The sequence below is a fragment of the Theropithecus gelada genome, chromosome 13 (genome assembly GCF_003255815.1).
Source record: "Theropithecus gelada isolate Dixy chromosome 13, Tgel_1.0, whole genome shotgun sequence".
In the NCBI taxonomy this organism is placed as follows: Eukaryota; Metazoa; Chordata; class Mammalia; order Primates; family Cercopithecidae; genus Theropithecus; species Theropithecus gelada.
Window position 1 is genome coordinate 48,920,342 of NC_037681.1, and position 17,142 is coordinate 48,937,483.

Here is a 17,142-nt window from a genome sequence, read left to right on the forward strand (position 1 = left end):
AAAATTAGCTGGGTGTGGTGGCGCATGCCTGTAGTCCCAGCTACTAGGGAGGCTGAGACAGGAGAATCACTTGAACCCAGGAAGTGGAGGCTGCAGTGAGCTGAGATCATGCCACTGCACTCCAGCCTGAGCAACAGAGTGAGGCTCTGTCTTAAAAAAAAAAAAAAAGAATGCTCTGTAGAGACCCAGGGGCCACTGGAGATCCTTCCGTGGGCAAATGCTGAGAAAGTGGGCACTGGCTGCCACCTGACCTTACAGAGCAGGTGTCAAGGTTTTCCTAAAAGTTCCCACAAGAAAAACATGTTTTACCATTAAGAGGAAATGTTGAGCTACTGTCCTGCCCCAACTTAGGACCTGGAATTCTCTTCCCCTGTAGAGACCTTTGGGCTCCTTTAATGGGAAATAAATAAGGGCCTGTGTCCAGTTGTTCTTTAGGAGTTTCTTATGACCAAAGTCAGAGCGTCGAGTCAGGAATTATCCATTAGGTGTGACAATGGCTCTGAAGGCAGGTGCTTCGGAGGTGAATGATAACCTGGCTCACAGCAGTGACCTGAGGATGCTTTTTGTGTCTGGACACTTGCTTTCTGCTCTCTAGTTAAATTTAGCTTTATTCATGAGTAAGATTTTAAAAATCAGAGGAAAATGGAAAAAGAGCTGATGACAAGAAAGCAGACACATTTATCAGCCTTTCGGAGGGTACACTGCTGTGTGAGTCAAGAAACCTAAACGTGTTTCTAGTTTTTGACTGAATAATCCCATTCCTTGGTATAAACCCCGAGAAAATAATTTATTAGAGTTAAGTTGGGTCTCAGGCATATGTTTGATAATAGACGTTCTTCCAAACCAGGGGGCAAATGATACAAATGGAAATGTACCAGTTCATTTGAAGAAATCAGCTTTTTCCTGACTTCGGGTTCCAGGAATTTATTATGTGTGACCTTATAGAGAAGGGACATCTTATAGGAGCATAATATGTTCTACTGAGAAACGGGGACAGCTGGTGTCCCAAGCGACAACCATGCAGTGCCTGGAATGACTGGGTGGGCCCCAATTCCCTCTGCAGCTGCGAGCAAACACCTTGACCAGGGGTTTCTACAGCAAGAGTCACACTCTAGGGAGGGCCACGCAGGGTCCCCCGCCTCTCCAGGGACAGTGGATATGGTACAGATGGGCAGCGAGGGTGCCTCTAGACACAGTTCCCCCCGGGGTTTTCAGGAAAGCGAGGGTGATGTTTGATGTCACGGTCAGGGAGTGGCTCACTTAGGAGAAAACTAGACAGAAGGCATTATGGTAACAGACCTGCTGAACCGGCCTCCCGGAAGCCAGCCTCACACCGAAACAGAGACAGCTGGGGAAGGGGCAGAGAGACAGGGACACTGCACTTCCTCCTGTGCGGTGCTAGCCCGGGTGATTGACAGCTGTCTCCAGAGTCACTGCCTGTGTCCCCTCCGGGAAACAGAACAGCTCCTTGGCCTTCCTTGTCTTCCTGTCTGAGCCAAGTTGCCTTAAGGGACAGCCAGTCTGCAGGCAGCTAGGAGTTTGTCTTGTGATTTTTATTATTTTTCACATTGAAAAGGTAAAGCAGGTGTGAGCCACTGTACCCAGCCTGTAATCCCAGCGCTTTGGGAGGCTGAGGTAGATGAATCGTTTGAGATCAGAAGTTTGAGACCAGCCTGGCCAATGTGGTGAAACCCTGTCTCTACTAAAAATACAAAAATTAGCTGGGCATGGTGGTGGGCACCTGTAATCCCAGCTACTCAGGAGGTGGAGGTTGCACTGAGCCGAGATCACACCACTGCACTCCAACCTGGGCAAAAGAGCGAGACTCCATCTCAAAAAAAAAAAAAAAATGGTAAAGCAGGTCCATTTTTGAGGTCCTTCATTTGCTGATTTTCATTACCTGCAGGAAGGGGAGTGGTGTGTGTGTTGAGTGGGTGGGAGATGTCTTTAACTCTTTCTCTAGGAACCCTTATCTTAGAGCAAGCACGGCAAGAGAAAGGCTGATAAAATAGGATCACGTAAAGGTTCCGAGGCCCCTCTGGGGCCTTAAATACAGGGTTAATTGTATTTCCCTGTTGGACCTGATTTTCTTCGGGAAAAAGCGATTCCTCAAGTATTTGGGAGTAAGTCTCCCGTCCCTCAGTGTGAGCTTCAGAATCACACCAGGTATTTCTGATCTTGCTCTGACTTTGAGTCTGCCCTTTCCTGGTGGAACTTGTCAGCTAGGGGGAGTTCGGTTTTCCATGGTGGATGATGGGTTGGGGAGAAAACGGATGACAAAAGGAAGACAAAACTAGGAAGCTCTGGGAACTCTATCTTTGTTTGTGGAATGCCAGGTCTAGATGGGACCTTTGCCCGTGGTCTTGCCTGGCAGGGATGGGCCTGTCGTGAGTCTGGGTGGCCTCACCTCGTGGTCCTCCTGCAGGCACCCTCACTCAGCACGGTTCTCCTCTCACAGAATGGGCTTGCGGCGGGCGGCATGGACGAGCTGATGGGGGTGCTGGACTACCTGCAGCAGGAGGTGAGGCTGTGGGCCCAGGGCTCCCCTGAGGGCGGTGGGGCCCGTTTACCCTCATATGGCCTCCAACAGGGTGGGGAAAAGGACCCCTGTGAGGGAGACTGGGACCCTTGGAAAAGGGGAAACTTTAGAGGACCCCATCTTCTCATCCTTTCAAATGAGAACATAGGCCAGGAGAGTGCACTCCGCTCCTGCAAAGGAAACTTCTGAGAGAAACTCGACTCTTCCTTGAGTCCTTGGTGGCCCTGCTCTGCCCTAAGGCCACTCTCTAGCTGAGTCTGGGGCAAGGACGAGATGGAGGGGCCTGAGGACCTTCAAGACCTTTCTGCTCAGTGACTGTGACGCTGCTGCAGGGTCTGAGAATCGGCTGCGGGTTGCTGTGGCTCTGCCTTCTGCTTTGCTCCCCTGGAGGGCAGCTTTCCGCTGGAGGAGGCTGCAGGCCCATAGCCCCAGTGGTCTCGCTGCCCCGTGGACACTGGTGGGAGACTCCCCACCCACCGTGAGGGACAGAGAGTACTGTTTCTGGATGGCACAGATGCAGGGCTGGCAGCGCGGACTGACCCCGACCAAACATCTCCCAAAGGATCATGCCAAGTTAATCAAGGGGAGGCCCATCACACTCAGCCACACCCCAGACAGGGCCCAAGCAGGAGTTCCAGAAAGCCCAGCAGTCACGGCGACTTGGCAAATACTCACATTCCTCTCTCTGTGTCCTCCTAGGTCCCCAGAGCGTTTGTAAACCTGGTGGACCTCTCTGAGGTTGCAGAGGTCTCTCGTCGGTATCAGGGCACTTGGCTCAGGTAAAAGGGGAAGGGGAATGAGACGTGCATCTGTGACACGGCTGTCACGTGTGTGTCCTGTGGGGGCCCTTCATGTGCCTTAATCTATGAGGGACCCTAAAGAACAGAGGCCAAGGGAAGCTGAGAAACACATGCAAGCTGACACCCAAGCGAGTGGCAGAGTCGGGGTGGGGCGGGCCCCCTGCCAAGCATTGTTTTGGGGACTGAGTCAAAGAATAAAATACTCGGTCTGGTTGATGTCGTGCCAGAGGCTCTCCTCCGTGCCAGAGTGATTTGAGAGTTCGCCTTGGCAAAACATTCATAAGCTAAGAAGTGTTACTTCTGGAAATTGGATAGAAAAACGTAGCCTAAATGTAGTTTAACTTCACAGAACTTGATTCCTGTATATTTCTGAAAATGTTCATAGACTTTAAACTTTTTGGAGCCAAATCCTAAAAATTTTGGCTCTGGACCTAGAAAAGAAGTTCGTGTAGAAAAAGTCAGGGCAAGGGTGGTGGAGAAAATGGTGCTGGAAAGGAGAGAAGGGGGTACCGAGGGGAAGGAGGGCTCTGAAGAGGACGCAAGACAGAGAAGGTACAGGGGAGGGAAAGGAGAATGGGATGTGGGTGTCTGGTGTGAAGAGCAATGAAGGGGGAGGAGGGAGACTGAGAGATGAAGAGGGAGAAAAAGCTTCCCTCTATCCCATACTTATCCACTAGGAAGAGCTTTTCTCCATCCCATATCCACCCCCCAGGAAAAGCTTCCCTCTATCCCATAGCCACCTCCCAGGGAGAGCTTCCCTGTATCCCATACCCACCCCCAAATCCATACCCACCCCCCAGGGAGAGCTTCCCTCCATTCCATACCCACCCCCCAGAGAGAGCTTCCCTCTATCCCATACCCACCCAAAAATCCATACCCACCCCCCAGGGAGATTCCCTCCATCCCATACCCACCCCCTAACCCATACCCACCCCCCAGGGAGAGCTTCCCTCCATCCCATACCCACCCCCAACCCATACCCACCCCCCAGGGAGATTCCCTCCATCCCATAGCCACCCCCTAACCCATACCCACCCCCCAGGGAGAGCTTCCCTCCATCCCATACCCACCCCCCAGGAAGGGACCACCCACCCTCTGTTCTTCCCAACATTTGTGTCCTCTAAGACTTAAGCTTCTTCGTCCCTACTCCTTAAGCAACTCCTAGGCCCCTTCTTCCATAACAGGCAGCCTGGATGCACCCCCTTCCCCCACACTGCCTCCCCTCTCTCATTCCTGGTGTGTTTCAACCTGCAGCCCTGCGCCAGAGCCCTGCAACTGCTCAGAGGAGACCTCCAGGCTGGCCAAGGTGGTGATGCAGTGGTCTTATCAGGTGAGCCCACCCTGGGAGCCCGGGCTGCTGGCTCACAGGGGTGGGGTGGTCGCCAAGGAGAACGGGACAATTAGTTGAGTTTGCTCATGTTAGGACGTCTCCAGCTGAATTCAGGACTAAGGAGCAAAGAGCTGCTCGTGCTTCACGTTGTGGTGGTGATTTCGGGATTCCTGCATGTAAAACGGGGGCTACAGTACTGCTAGGGGTGCGAGTAGGGGGACAGTGGGGGCACTTTAGGCAAAAGGTAGTGAGGAACTTCAAAGATTCATTCTGGAATGCTTTTGGTCATCAGTGCCACTTGTAGTACCACATCTGGAGCGGGTGAACTGGTTCTGCCCAGTGTGCCTGTCCCCAGCCTACAGCCCAAAGGCAAACCAGGGCTCCTGAAGATGCACATTCCAGTTCACAGAAGAGACCTCAAGAGAGGGTGAAGGGGTTGGGCGTGGTGGCTCACACCTGTAATCCCAGCACTGTGGGAGGCTGAGGCGGGCAGATCACTTGAGGTCAGGAGTTCAAGACCAGCCTGGGCAACATGGTGAACCCTCATCTCTACTAAAAATACAAACATTAGCTAGGCATGGTAGCATGCGCCTATAGTCTCAGCTACTCGGGAGGCTGAGGCAAGAGAAGTCACTTGAGCTTGGGAGGTGGAGGTTGCGGTGAGCCGAGATCGCACCACTGCACTGCAGCCTGGGCAAGAGAGCGAGACTCTGTCAAATAAATAAATAAGGGTGAAGGGCTTAATGAAGGCCATCATCCCTCTTAGCAAACAGCACAAAGCATAGTTTCTGTTAGCATGTGTTAACATGATGAATTTTTATTTGAAGTTGCATGGCACCTCTCTCGCTCTGGAAATGACAACATGTTTTGAGTGGTTAAGGCCCCTGCCTCTACCAAACTTAGCTCTTGAAGAGAGCAGGGGGCCCCACCATACGCTGGGCTGTCTTGTCATTCCTAAGCTTCCAGAGAATATATTTTAGGTCTGTCTCTGGTATTACCTAATGCTGGCACTTCAGAGACAAATGAAAACTCAGCTTAGCTATCAAAGAGCCCTGAAGGGTGAGACAAGAGGGAGCTTCAGAATAGCACTTGAGAACAACGAGAGGGCAGATTCTGTCCCAGGTCTGCTGAGAATGATCTGGGGCTGGCTCTGCTTTGCTCATGTTCCTGGATGGTCACCTCTCTGTTCCCTTCTCCAGGAAGCCTGGAACAGCCTCCTGGCCTCCAGCAGGTACAGTGAGCAGGAGTCCTTCACGGTGGTTTTCCAGCCTTTCTTCTATGAAACCACCCTGTCTCTACCCTCGGTAAGTGGGGGCTGCATGGCGTATCAAGAGGGTGGTTGGGGCCAGGCGTGGTGGCTCACTCCTGTAATCCCAGCACTTTGGGAGGCCGAGGTGGGTGGATCACCTGAGGTCGGGAGTTCGAGAGCAACCTGGCCAAAGTGGTGAAACCCTGTCTCTACTAAAAATACAAAAATTAGCCAGGCATGATGGTGAGCGCCTGTAATCCCAGCTACTCGGGAGGCTGAGGCATGAGAATCGCTTGAACTCAGGAAGTGGAGGCTGCAGTGAGCTGAGATTCTGCCACTGCACTCCAGCCTGGGCAACAGAACGAGACTCAGTCTAAAAAAAAAAAAAAACTGTGAAGAGTGTGGTGGGGAGAAGGCCTGGGCCATACATCTGTTCCTGCCCCCTCTCCCACCCTTACCCAACAAGCCTCAGCCCAGTTCAGCTCTCCTGAACCCAGGATGCATAGTCTTAGGGGAAATACCCCCATATTCTCTTATACTTTCCTGTACAATTTCCTCACAGGGTTGAACAGCCCACATGAGACGGGCTGTTAGAGGCAGGGCAGCCCAGGGTAGCCCAGGGTGAATGGCCTAGCTTCCCCTCCTGGCTCTGGGGTGGCCGGCTGTGTGACCTTAGACAAGGTGTTGAACTCTGTTCTGTAAAATCAGGGCCGTTTAGTAACATGTCCTCCCTCTCAGTGGCCATCAGGGCCACATGAGTTAATACTTGGGGGGACGCAGAGTGGCGTCTGGTGCTGGGGAAGCACTCGTACCTCTTGGCCATCGTGGTTATTCCAAAGAGAATCTCCAAGGATGCCAGCTCTTGTCCCTCTTGCTGCACGCTCCTCTCCATCCATCTCTGGAAGGGAGGGGAATCTGAGTTGCCCTTACCCCCTCCCCCAGATCACTGGGCAAGGGGCCACCCAGACCATGTGGCACGTGGTCCACACTTGCTGACCGAGGTCTCTGCAGCCTCTGGGGCCTCAGTCCTGTGTCTGGGGATAGTCCCTTCCTCCAGGCTTCTGGCTCCTGCCTGTTGGAATCCTTGTGCCATCTCCATGCCATAAACAGTGTTTAAAGTGATAGTTTAAGAGGATGAGGAGAAATACTAGCTCACATTCCCTTTCTTCATCCTCCTACTCAGATCACACCTGAATCATTTGCCTGCCACCCCCTCCTTCCACTGTTTGGTTCAGTGACAGAGAACCCCATGATGACATGGAGCTGCCTGACGTGCCACCTGCTCCTGCAGGCCCTGACCTCAGAGCCCTGACCCCCGTCAGTGGTCCCATAAGTGCCCCTGTTATTGATGAGAGGAGGGGCTGAGAGAAAGGGCCTGGACAGATCAGGCCACCCCAACTCTACACCAGAGAGGGCTTCAAAGTGTGCAGCAGGTCCGCTGCATTCCTGGGGAGACACAAGGTCCCGCTGTCAATTGGTTCTCTTTCAGGAGGACTCCCCACTCCAGGATTCTACCACACTGGCCTGGCATCTCTGGAATAGGATGGTGAGTAGATGGGCCTGGGGTGGGACCCACAGAGGAGGGGCAGGGTCTCCACCACCACTGAGCCCACCGTGCTGAGGAGGGGCCCCAGGGCGCCCCAGGATCCCAGGACAATGGTTCTGGGCCACCAGGGATGCTTCTGTCTCCTGGTGACGCCCTCTCTGACTGACTGAGAGTTTGCCTCGCCACACACACTGGGCTGCAGCCAGGCCAGGGAGCAGCAGGGGTCTCACCGGAGCCTCAGCCCTGCTTTCCCAGAGGCGGGGCCGTTTCTCAGGGTCTGTGTGGAAGACCTGCTTGAGTCTAACACTGGGGAGTGTGCTCCCCTCACCATTGCTGTTCAGCCTGCCCTCGCACTTAGGCAGTGTTGTGCGGTTGTCAAGGCCCAGGGTGGTGCCTGAGACAAGCATGGACTTCAGTGTGATGAAGGCTGGGTTGGAATGCTAAGCCCACCACTCGCAAGCTCTGTGAACTCAGGTCTCAATGCTCGTTCTGCAAAATCCAGGTCAGTCCCTGGCCCAACATGTCTAGCGCGCAGCTCGCTCCTGGCCTGTAGTAAGCACTCCACATGGGTTGGTCTTTTTACTGTAACTGTAACAGGATTTCCCCAGATTCCAAAGGCCCCCTCCAGGGATATCTGGGATTAGTCAGGGGATGGAATGTGACGTCAAGGCTTTGAACCTTTTCAGGGCATCAGACGGAGGCCTGATTTTGCCATTTATTTTCTTCTCACCCAAGCTGCCTCATTTTTAGAATTCTAGTGACAGAAATTCATTGTTCTTTTTTTGTGGATCCATCTCTACAACTGACATAGTGTGTTGAGTACCAGGGACAGCTGCATTTCAGCACACGTGAGCCAGTGTGAAACAGAGTGCAGGGAGGGAAGGGGCACAGCCTCCAACAGTCCCAGACACTGGAAACATACTGTCCTTTGAAGAAGGCATTTGAGTTCTCTGAACAGGGACGTTTGTCAGTGTGCCTGGCACTTGCAGGGAATATGTCCCCAGAAATCCACTTTGCTGCTGATCTCCCATGATGGGCAGAGAAGAGGAATCTGGCCCCTCCAGCAGGGACTGCTCTCCCAAGCCCTCTCTCAGGGAGAGCAGGGCTGATGATTCCACCTCAGCCAAACCTCTCCCCTCCTGCCATCTTTCTCCCAACCAACAAAAGGACACCTGTGACATGGCCTGCCCTTGGAGGTGCCATACCACCTTGTACCCTGCCCTTGTACCCTCCATGGTTCCAAGAAGGACACAAGAGACCCACCAAATGTGGCTTCTGTCCTCACCAGGCTTCAGGTGTAGCTGGGAAGGGCCCGACAGCCCAGAGGAACAAGAGTCAACAGGGACTTAGCCAGCAGTGATGTGCTGGGCCATGCACCAGGAAGCAATGTGAAGGATGAGGCCAGGAGAGCCCATGAAGAGGCAATTTGAATGGGCTTTGTGAAATGTGTTGGAGGAGGTCAGGGAGGGCGTTCCCAGGCAAAGGGACCTTTGTGAGCAAAGGGCATGGAGAGAAGAATGCGTCAGATGCAGCAGCAAGGGCAGGAAGAGGCCTGTCTGATAAGAGAAGAGATACGGAGATAATAAGGCTCCGAGCATGAACGGAGCCCTTGAGCACCAGACAGAGAAGCTGGAGAGGGCAGGTCCAGGGAGGGGCTGGATTCCTATCGCTTTCTCCCTTCATCATGCTATTTGTCCTTGATGTTGGTGGCAATAGCAATCATAACCACCTTTACAGAGCTGCTGGGTGATGGTCCCGTGCATACAAATAAGGTACACCCCACGTACGGTCTCTTAAAACTACTTGAGGGTCAGGATGAGCACGTACACAGGAATGGAAGGTCTCACCCTCAAGGCCAAAGGCCTGTGACACAGAGAGTGTCACAAAGGCTTAGAAGAGGAGGAGGATGTGGCTTTCCTGGGTAAGCAGTGACCTCCCTCTCTCCACACCCATACGACAAGTCCAGTTTCCCAGTGCAAACCAGAGGTTCCTACGGCCTCAGCCAGCAGGGACATGGGGAGCGGGGAGAGACAGGATAAGAGGGGGTTCCCCCAAGCATCCCCAGTCCCTAGTTTCCTCACAAACAAAATGCCAGACCATCCCACAGTTCCCAGGTCCAGCACAGCTGCTGGAACACATTAGAAGCTCCTGCAGACCCAAATTCAGCCATGAGAAGCAACGAGTGTCACAGGTTAGGGCAAAGGGCACTGGACGGGAGCCAGAAAACCTGGGCTCTGGTTTCAGTCTCACTTTCGGTGGTTTCTTGAGGCAAGTCACATGGTCTTTCGGGGTGTCCATTTTCTCTACCTGCCAAAAAGATCTAAACACCCTTAGCCAGCATCTGAGGGCTTCTGAAGATACAGGAGGGCCCTGGGCTCCTCCTACCCTTGGTTTCACTAATTGCAACCTCCAGGTGCAGGGAGGGCAGGAGTCTCTGCCACCACATCTATGATTCTTTGCTGGGCTGGACTGGGACACCGAGGTGGAAAGCAGGTGTGCCTGTTCTGTGTCCACCCTCGCAGACACACACAGTCCAGGTGAGGGCTGCCCTCTGTGTGGGGAGCAGAAAGGGACCTGCAGAATCCCATGATCACAGGGAGTCCAGGTCCACCACTCTGTCCTCAACCACCCCTGGACACAACTGTGGGGAAGGAGAGGAGCTCTCAGCTCTGCAGCCTACAAAGCCACATCAGCACGTCAGCATCCTCCCTCCCTCCCTCATCCTCCAAGCCCTAGCATAGGTGAGCTTTGAGGACCAGCAAAGGAAAAGTTCCACACACCAGCATGGGAGGTGGCAGCAGCCCCATCTAAACGTGCCTGGAACGTCCTGGCTGAGTGAGGCCTCCAGGCTGAAGCTTGTACCGATGCCAAGCCGAGGAGGATTTTGTGTCTGGGACACGGTTCGTTCCCTAGGCCCTTTCTGCTGCTGCCTCAATAATTTCTGGTAATTCTTGTACATTGGTCGTTTTGAAGGGACCCACCTTTAGGGAACTGATGTCTCTGGCCCTTTCCACAGTCACTGACCCCACCTTATGCCAAGTCAACACCAGGGGCCCAAGCCATGGGCAGAATAAGGAACTTGGGGATCGCTCACAGCCCAGGGAGGATTCTGCTGCTCGGAGGGGATTTTCAAGGTCATTGCCCTCACCCCTCCCACACTGCAGTTCATTCCTCGGTGGCAGGGAAGCCATGCTGGCGAGGTGTGCAGAGTGGAGTGGAAGCCCAGACCGGCCCCGGTTGTCCCTGGAGTAGATAGCAGCGCACGTGCGTTTATGGGCCTCACAGCGTGGCAGGAGAAAGAGGCACATACAAGAAATTATTTGAAGTAACTGTCGTTTCCATCCTCTCTGGGGATGCAGGAGAAGAAAGGGTCAGAGTCAGTGTAAAGGGAATGAATGGAAGCAAGGAGGATGGAGGAGACTCCTAAAGAGAGATTTAGGACAAAGTTCTCAACAGAAATGGGCTTCTTGGGAAAACTTATAAATTTTCCTTCTTTGAGGCCCTTTAAAAAAAATAGTCTCTGCTGTATCCACTTTATCAGAATCATTTAGATACGGCTCTTTCAAGGTTTCTTTCCAGATTCCATTATGGATTAAATTCTTGGAAGATGGGGGAAAGGTGGGCGTGGTGGCTCATGCTTGTAGTCCCAGCACTTTGGGAGTCCGAGGCAGGAGGAATGTTTAAGCCCAGGAGTTTGAGACCAGCCTGTGCAATGTGACAAAACCCTGCCTCTACTACAATATGAGAAATTAGCTGGGCATGGTGGCACACGCCTATAGTCCCAGCTATTCAGGAAGCTGAGGTGGGAGAATCACCAGAACCCGGGAAGTCGAGGCTGCAGTGAACTGTGATCACACCACTGCACTCCAGTCTGAGCAATGAGAGTGAGACCCTGTCTCAAAAAAGAAAGAAAAAAAATGGGGAAGAGAAGGTGGCAAGACAGATCAACACCTGGCCCTCACCCAGGCCTGCTCAGTACTTCCTTTGACAGCCGCCTTGAATGTTCGAGGTGGGACTTTGTTTCTAGGAGCGACCACCATCAGAATGAAACAGAAAGGAGCATGGAGTCTATTTCCTCCCCTAGGCCGTGAGTTAGAGAGTTGCCACTCCTTTTCCAAATGTTCAGCTAATTATACCTTCTTATCTGATTCTCCTTCAGTCTGGCTGAAGAGCCAATTCCACTAAGGGTAAAATTATTTTCTTGTTTCTTGTTTACTGGGGCACAGATGCTGGGGTAAGATACCGCTGCGGAATCTGAAATCCTCAACCGAGCCAGACAGGCTGCCCCATCCAGTAGCTTCCCACGTCCCTTGGCAGAGTCATTGGAAGGGGAAGTGAGGGCCAGAGGTACCAGCAGAGCCCAGCAGCTGTGGGCAGCCAGAGGACAGGAAAACAGGTTCTCAAACAGTAGGAAATAGCACGTGCAGAAGAAAATCGGCAATCCCTCCAAGCCATTGCATTTTTCTTTTTAAGTGTTTATATATGTATAATGAACATTTTAAAATAACAAAAAAAAAACTTTAAAAAAAAAATCCCTCCCTCCTCTAATTCTTCAACGGCCTTCACTTCCCTATGTCTAATGCTTTTACTAAGTTGATAATCTGCTTGTTTCTCCTGCTGTTATACCATAAATATTTTATCTGTGTTATTAGATGTCATTGGATGGCCTTTGTGGTTGTCATTTAAGTAGCTGCCTATTTCAGAGCGGATACCACACCACCCGCTCCTGGCTCACTAGATACTCTAGCGGTTTGTGAGCGCTGGCTGTGCTGTGTTCCACGTCACTGTATTTGTGACCCCGTGAAAGACATGAGACTTGACCCAGGCCCCATAACTTGCTTCACTCAGAGCTGTGGAAGCAGTTCTCAGGGAACGGAGGGTTTCCATTCTCTACTGTGCACAGATTTACCTACGTTTGGGTTGTGGACACAGGCTGCGGGCAGGACTTGGGAAAGAAGACATGCTTTATGCAAAAGCGATGCATTTGCCCTTCCTTCCCATACCGGCTCTCCTCTCTAAGGGAACTTGAATCCGTGAGCCAGAAAGTAGCTGGGCAGCAAGGAGGGGACAAGAACCCAAGCTGGATAACCGGCCCCCACGTGATCAGAAAGCTGCGTGACCCATCGCGAGATGTTTGGATGGATTCAGGATACCAGTGTTGGAGTCCCAGCTCTGCCCTGGCTGGCTGGGACCCACCTCAACCTCTGTTGTGCAGCTTCTCCTTCTAGGAGAGGTAGACTAGGAAGTCCCTTCAATATATATATATATAAAACAAAAGCTTCCTCTCATTCTGTGGTTCTCAAACTCGGGTGTGCATCAGAATCACCTGGAGAGCTGCCCCAGGGACAGACTGCTGCCCCAGCCCCGGAGTCTCAGACTCAGTCGGTTGGGGCTGGGGGCTGGACACGTGCATTTCTAATGCGTTCCCTGGTGCTGCTGCTGGACTAATAAGTCTTTCTCACTGGTGGCTTGGCAGGCTGCTACCTGCACAAAACTTCCCTGTTCTAAAGCCCACGTTCCTTTCTAGATGGAGCCAGCAGGAGAGAAAGATGAGCCACTGAGTGCAAAACACAGGAGGCCAATGAAGTGTCCCTCTCAGGTAGGAGGGACTGGGCAGGGGAGGGACTCATTGAATTGAGGGTGCAGGGTGTGTGGCCAAGTGGGCTTTGCTGTGACGTGGGTCTTACCTGAGATAAGAGTCCTGGCTCTGCTCTTCTGGGGCCTGCAGACAGTTTTGCACACATAGCAGGCCTGATGTTTACAGCTGTGGGCCACGAGAGCTGTTTCAGCAAAACAGCAGCCCCCTCCATGCCTGTGGAAGGCATAGGAACAAGGCCACAGCTCACCTGGCCCCAAATGCTGCCCCCACGTATCTCCTCTGGGTCCTGGCCCTCTGCCTCAGATGCCGTTTCCAGACCTTCCTCTACCTCAGAGTGGCAAAGAAGGGAGGGATGGTGAGTATCTAGGTGCCTGAAAGGCAGATCATTTTGACTACATCTTAAATATGTGTCTAGTATGTAGTAGGCTTATAATTAATGTTTCCAAATAAGTGGATGACCAAATAACTGGACATAAATGAATGAGATTCTTTTTTTTTTTTTTGAGATGGAGTCTCGCCCTGTTGCCAGGCTGGAGTGCAGTGGCACAATCTCGGCTCACTGCAACCTCCGCCTCCCGGGTTCAAGCGATTCTCCTGCCTCAGCCTCCCAAATAGCTGGGACTACAGGCACATGCCACCACGCCCGGCTAATTTTTTTGTATTTTTAGTCTATCATTTAATGCTAGTCAGGTATTTGGCTTTCTTGATGAATTGGTAAGTTTTTTGTTACTATGCAATAAGAAGTATACCATTCACTTTGTTTCCCTTTTTGCTTTGGCTGCCAAGAAGCTTAAAATTAGATTCCCTTCTCATCAAAATATATGTACTTAGCCTGGTAGCATGAACCCCCAGGGTAAAGAGCAAGAGAGACTGGCTGTCACAAATGGGAAATGTCAGCGCATTCATGAGTCCTTCAGGGACCAGAGAGAAGAGCCAGAGAATGGTTTGGTCCTCATTGGAAACATGATGTCAATGTTCCCAGTTGGCCAAAAGCATCACTGGATGCTCAAGCCTGATAATTAAGGGATACAGACTTCTGGGTCGCAATTCCAATATGTCACCTTTCCCTGCAGGAGAGCCCCTATCTGTTCAGCTACAGGAATAGCAACTACCTGACCAGACTGCAGAAACCCCGAGACAAGCTTGAGGTAAGGAAACGGTTTTTGTAATTGACAAACATGCAAATGAATCAGGGGCTGCACTCCTTGCTGAATCTTTGGAACCTTCCACGTGGTTCTTTTTTTTCTCTCTCTTTTGAGATGGAGTCCTGCTCTGTTGCCCAGGCTGGGGTTCAGTGGCGCCATCTCGGCTCAATGCAACCTCCACCTCCTGGGTTCAAGCAGTTCTCTTGCCTCAGTCTCCTGAGTAGCTGGGGCTACAGGTGCGCACCACCACGCCTGGCTAATTTTTGTATTTTTTTAGTAGAGACGGGGTTTCGCCGTGTTAGCCAGGCTGATCTTGAAATCCTGACCTCAAGCAATCTGCCTGCCTCAGCCTCCCAAAGTGCTGAGATTACAGATGCGAGCACTGCACCCGGCCTGGATTTTTTTAAAGCAGGTCAACTGGCCAGATTTGCAACCTCAATACAATTTTTTTTTTTTTTTTTGGCGGGTAGGAGGGGACAGAGTCTCGCTGTGTCACCCAGGCTGGAGTGCAATGGTGTGATCTCAGCTCACTGCAACCTTAGCCTCCTGGGTTCAGTCGATTCTCCTGCCTCAGCCTCCTGAGTAGCTGGGATTATAGGCGCGTGCCACCACACCTGGCTAATTTTTTGTATTTTTAGCAGAGATGGGGTTTCACCATGTTGGCCAGGCTGGTCTCCAACTCCTGACCTCATGATCCACCCACCTCAGCCTCCCAAAGTGCTGAGATTACAGATGTGAGCCACTGTACCCAGCCATTCCATGTGGTTCTTAACGTCGGGAAACTCCCGCTGCCTCTAGGCATATGGAGGGCTGCCGTAGACCGCTGATGTTCAGTCAGGACAGGTTGGAGGAGGGAGAAGGATCCAGCATGTGGCCGTCCCCTGGGTGCCTAGAAGCAGGTCTCCCCCACAGTTTATCTTCAGAGCTGCCTCCGCAACCAGCATAGGGGTTTTACAGAGAGTGTGTACTGCCCAGCACCTCCTGTTCCCAATCTGTTGTGATGTAAGACAGATTCTTCTGACCCTTCCCAAATCGCTGAAAAATTCTTCTAAAATCATCTGAGAACTTCATCTGAAGAGAAAATTAAGAAAGAGCAGAGATACGTGGTGAGGTCTGAACCCAGACAGTGTGGAACTCCAAAGCCCTTGAGTGGGTCCACATTGGTAGGGGGCCCCTGACAGGCACTCATGCCTTGATCACTGCTTTTCTCAGGAGTCTCCCCGTGAGACTTCCCGTGGAGATTAGGCAGGGCACCCTGCACTCCTCTGGGAAAGCAAGGAACACTCAAGGGTTGATGTCTTCTTTCCCAGAGAAGGGGGGACTGAGGTGGGCTGAGACAAATTTGGTCCTAGTGACATCTTTCCCTCCCTATTTTATGGAAAAGGGTGAGATTTACTCCAAATAGTGGAGGCAGAGTTGATGGCCTGGGCTTCCACCCTGAGGGACACAGTGTGAGAGACTCGATTTACCAACTTGACTCACACTAACCAGTATAGCAATGAGGGTAAACCTGAGACGCAGCATGGCACAACGAGGTAAAGTAACCAGCTCTCGGTTCAAATCCAGACTCTTCCACTTATGGGCTCTGTGTCAATGAGCAAGATACTTAACCTCTCTGTGCCTTAGTTTTTTAACCTGGAAAATAATGACAGTAATAGCCCTACCTTGTGGAATTATTAATAAATTGTCATAAGTCAGTAAGTATAAAGCACTTATAATAGAATCTAACATACATGAGTTCTATGTAAGTATTGCTATCATTATCATTGGATAAAAGCAGTGATACAATTCTTCAGGACACATTTATTAACTATCTGCTATATACCACTAGAATGCAAGCTCAGTGAGGCAGGAACTCAGGGTAGGCACCAATAACTATTTGTTGAATGAAAAAATGGATGGATAGGTGGATGGATGGATACCAGGTATGAGAGATTAAAATGTAAATAAAAAATAGGACTTGTCCCAAGGAACTCAGTCTGGTACAGAAATGGACAAGTCAACAGGCAATTATAGCACAATGGTACTATAATAGGTATGGTAATGCGTGTTTTCATGGGGTATTCTGGGAACACAGAGGAAGAGAAACTAACCTAGACAGGAGAAAGTTGAAGAAGGCTTTCCAAAGGATGCCCATGACCTCAGTCTTGAAGGGTGACTAAGGCTGAGGCAGATCGATGGGAGGGTGAGCAAATAGAAGGAAGGAAAGAGAAAGGGGAGAGGGTAACTACTTGGGCAAAGGCATGGATGCAGGGAAATATGGAGACTTAGGTCAAGGGCTGGTGGTTTAGAATGTTTAGTGGCCTCTTAGGCCATGCTAGGGAGATTGGACTTTTTGCTGAAGTTAATACAGAGTAGTAGTGTATTTGTTCAACTAACAAATATTTGTTGAGCATCCACTATGCCAGGCACTGTTCTAGGCTCTGGGGACACAATAATCAACAACACAGATAAAAATCCCTGCCTTCACCGAGAACTTGGGCAGAGGAGTGACACATCATATCACATTGAGAACAACCACTCTGGATAGATTCAGAGGGTGAGGAGCAAGTCTGTGGGACAGATGGCCATGATACTGGTGAATCATTGCAATATCCTGGCAAGAAATAACAAAGGCCTGAACTTAGGTGGAGGCAGAGGCACTGGAGCAGAGGGAACAGATTTGGGAGCACTTGGAAAAGATGTGGACAATTGGATATGAGTGTTGAAGGAGAGGGAGAAATCTTAAAAGACATCAAAGTTTTACTTTATCTTAAATGATGTTTTCCAAAATAGAGGCCCCACTTACCCATTTCCAATTTAGCAAAATCCATTTTCCTTATTTCCCTGTGTGTCTCATTTCAGGTAAGAGAAGGAACAGAAATCAGATGTCCTGACAAGGACCCGTCCGATACGGTTCCCACCTCAGGTACACAGCTTGCACCCAGGGATTTT

The 17,142-nt window shown here is 51.2% G+C and overlaps 1 protein-coding gene across 2 annotated transcripts in view; it reads left to right on the plus strand.

The window, feature by feature from the left end:
* Positions 1–17,142, plus strand: part of PLB1 (phospholipase B1) — a 150,255-nt gene that overhangs the window by 40,844 nt on the left and 92,269 nt on the right. The window contains exons 10-17 of one of the 2 annotated variants that reach the window (XM_025353883.1): positions 2,426–2,521; positions 3,239–3,318; positions 4,594–4,669; positions 5,869–5,973; positions 7,408–7,464; positions 12,992–13,063; positions 14,137–14,211; positions 17,053–17,116. In XM_025353883.1, the coding sequence (XP_025209668.1) occupies positions 2,426–2,521; positions 3,239–3,318; positions 4,594–4,669; positions 5,869–5,973; positions 7,408–7,464; positions 12,992–13,063; positions 14,137–14,211; positions 17,053–17,116 (625 nt within the window). The remainder of the gene's footprint in view (positions 1–2,425; positions 2,522–3,238; positions 3,319–4,593; positions 4,670–5,868; positions 5,974–7,407; positions 7,465–12,991; positions 13,064–14,136; positions 14,212–17,052; positions 17,117–17,142) is intronic. The other variant, XM_025353882.1, reaches the window with a different exon arrangement.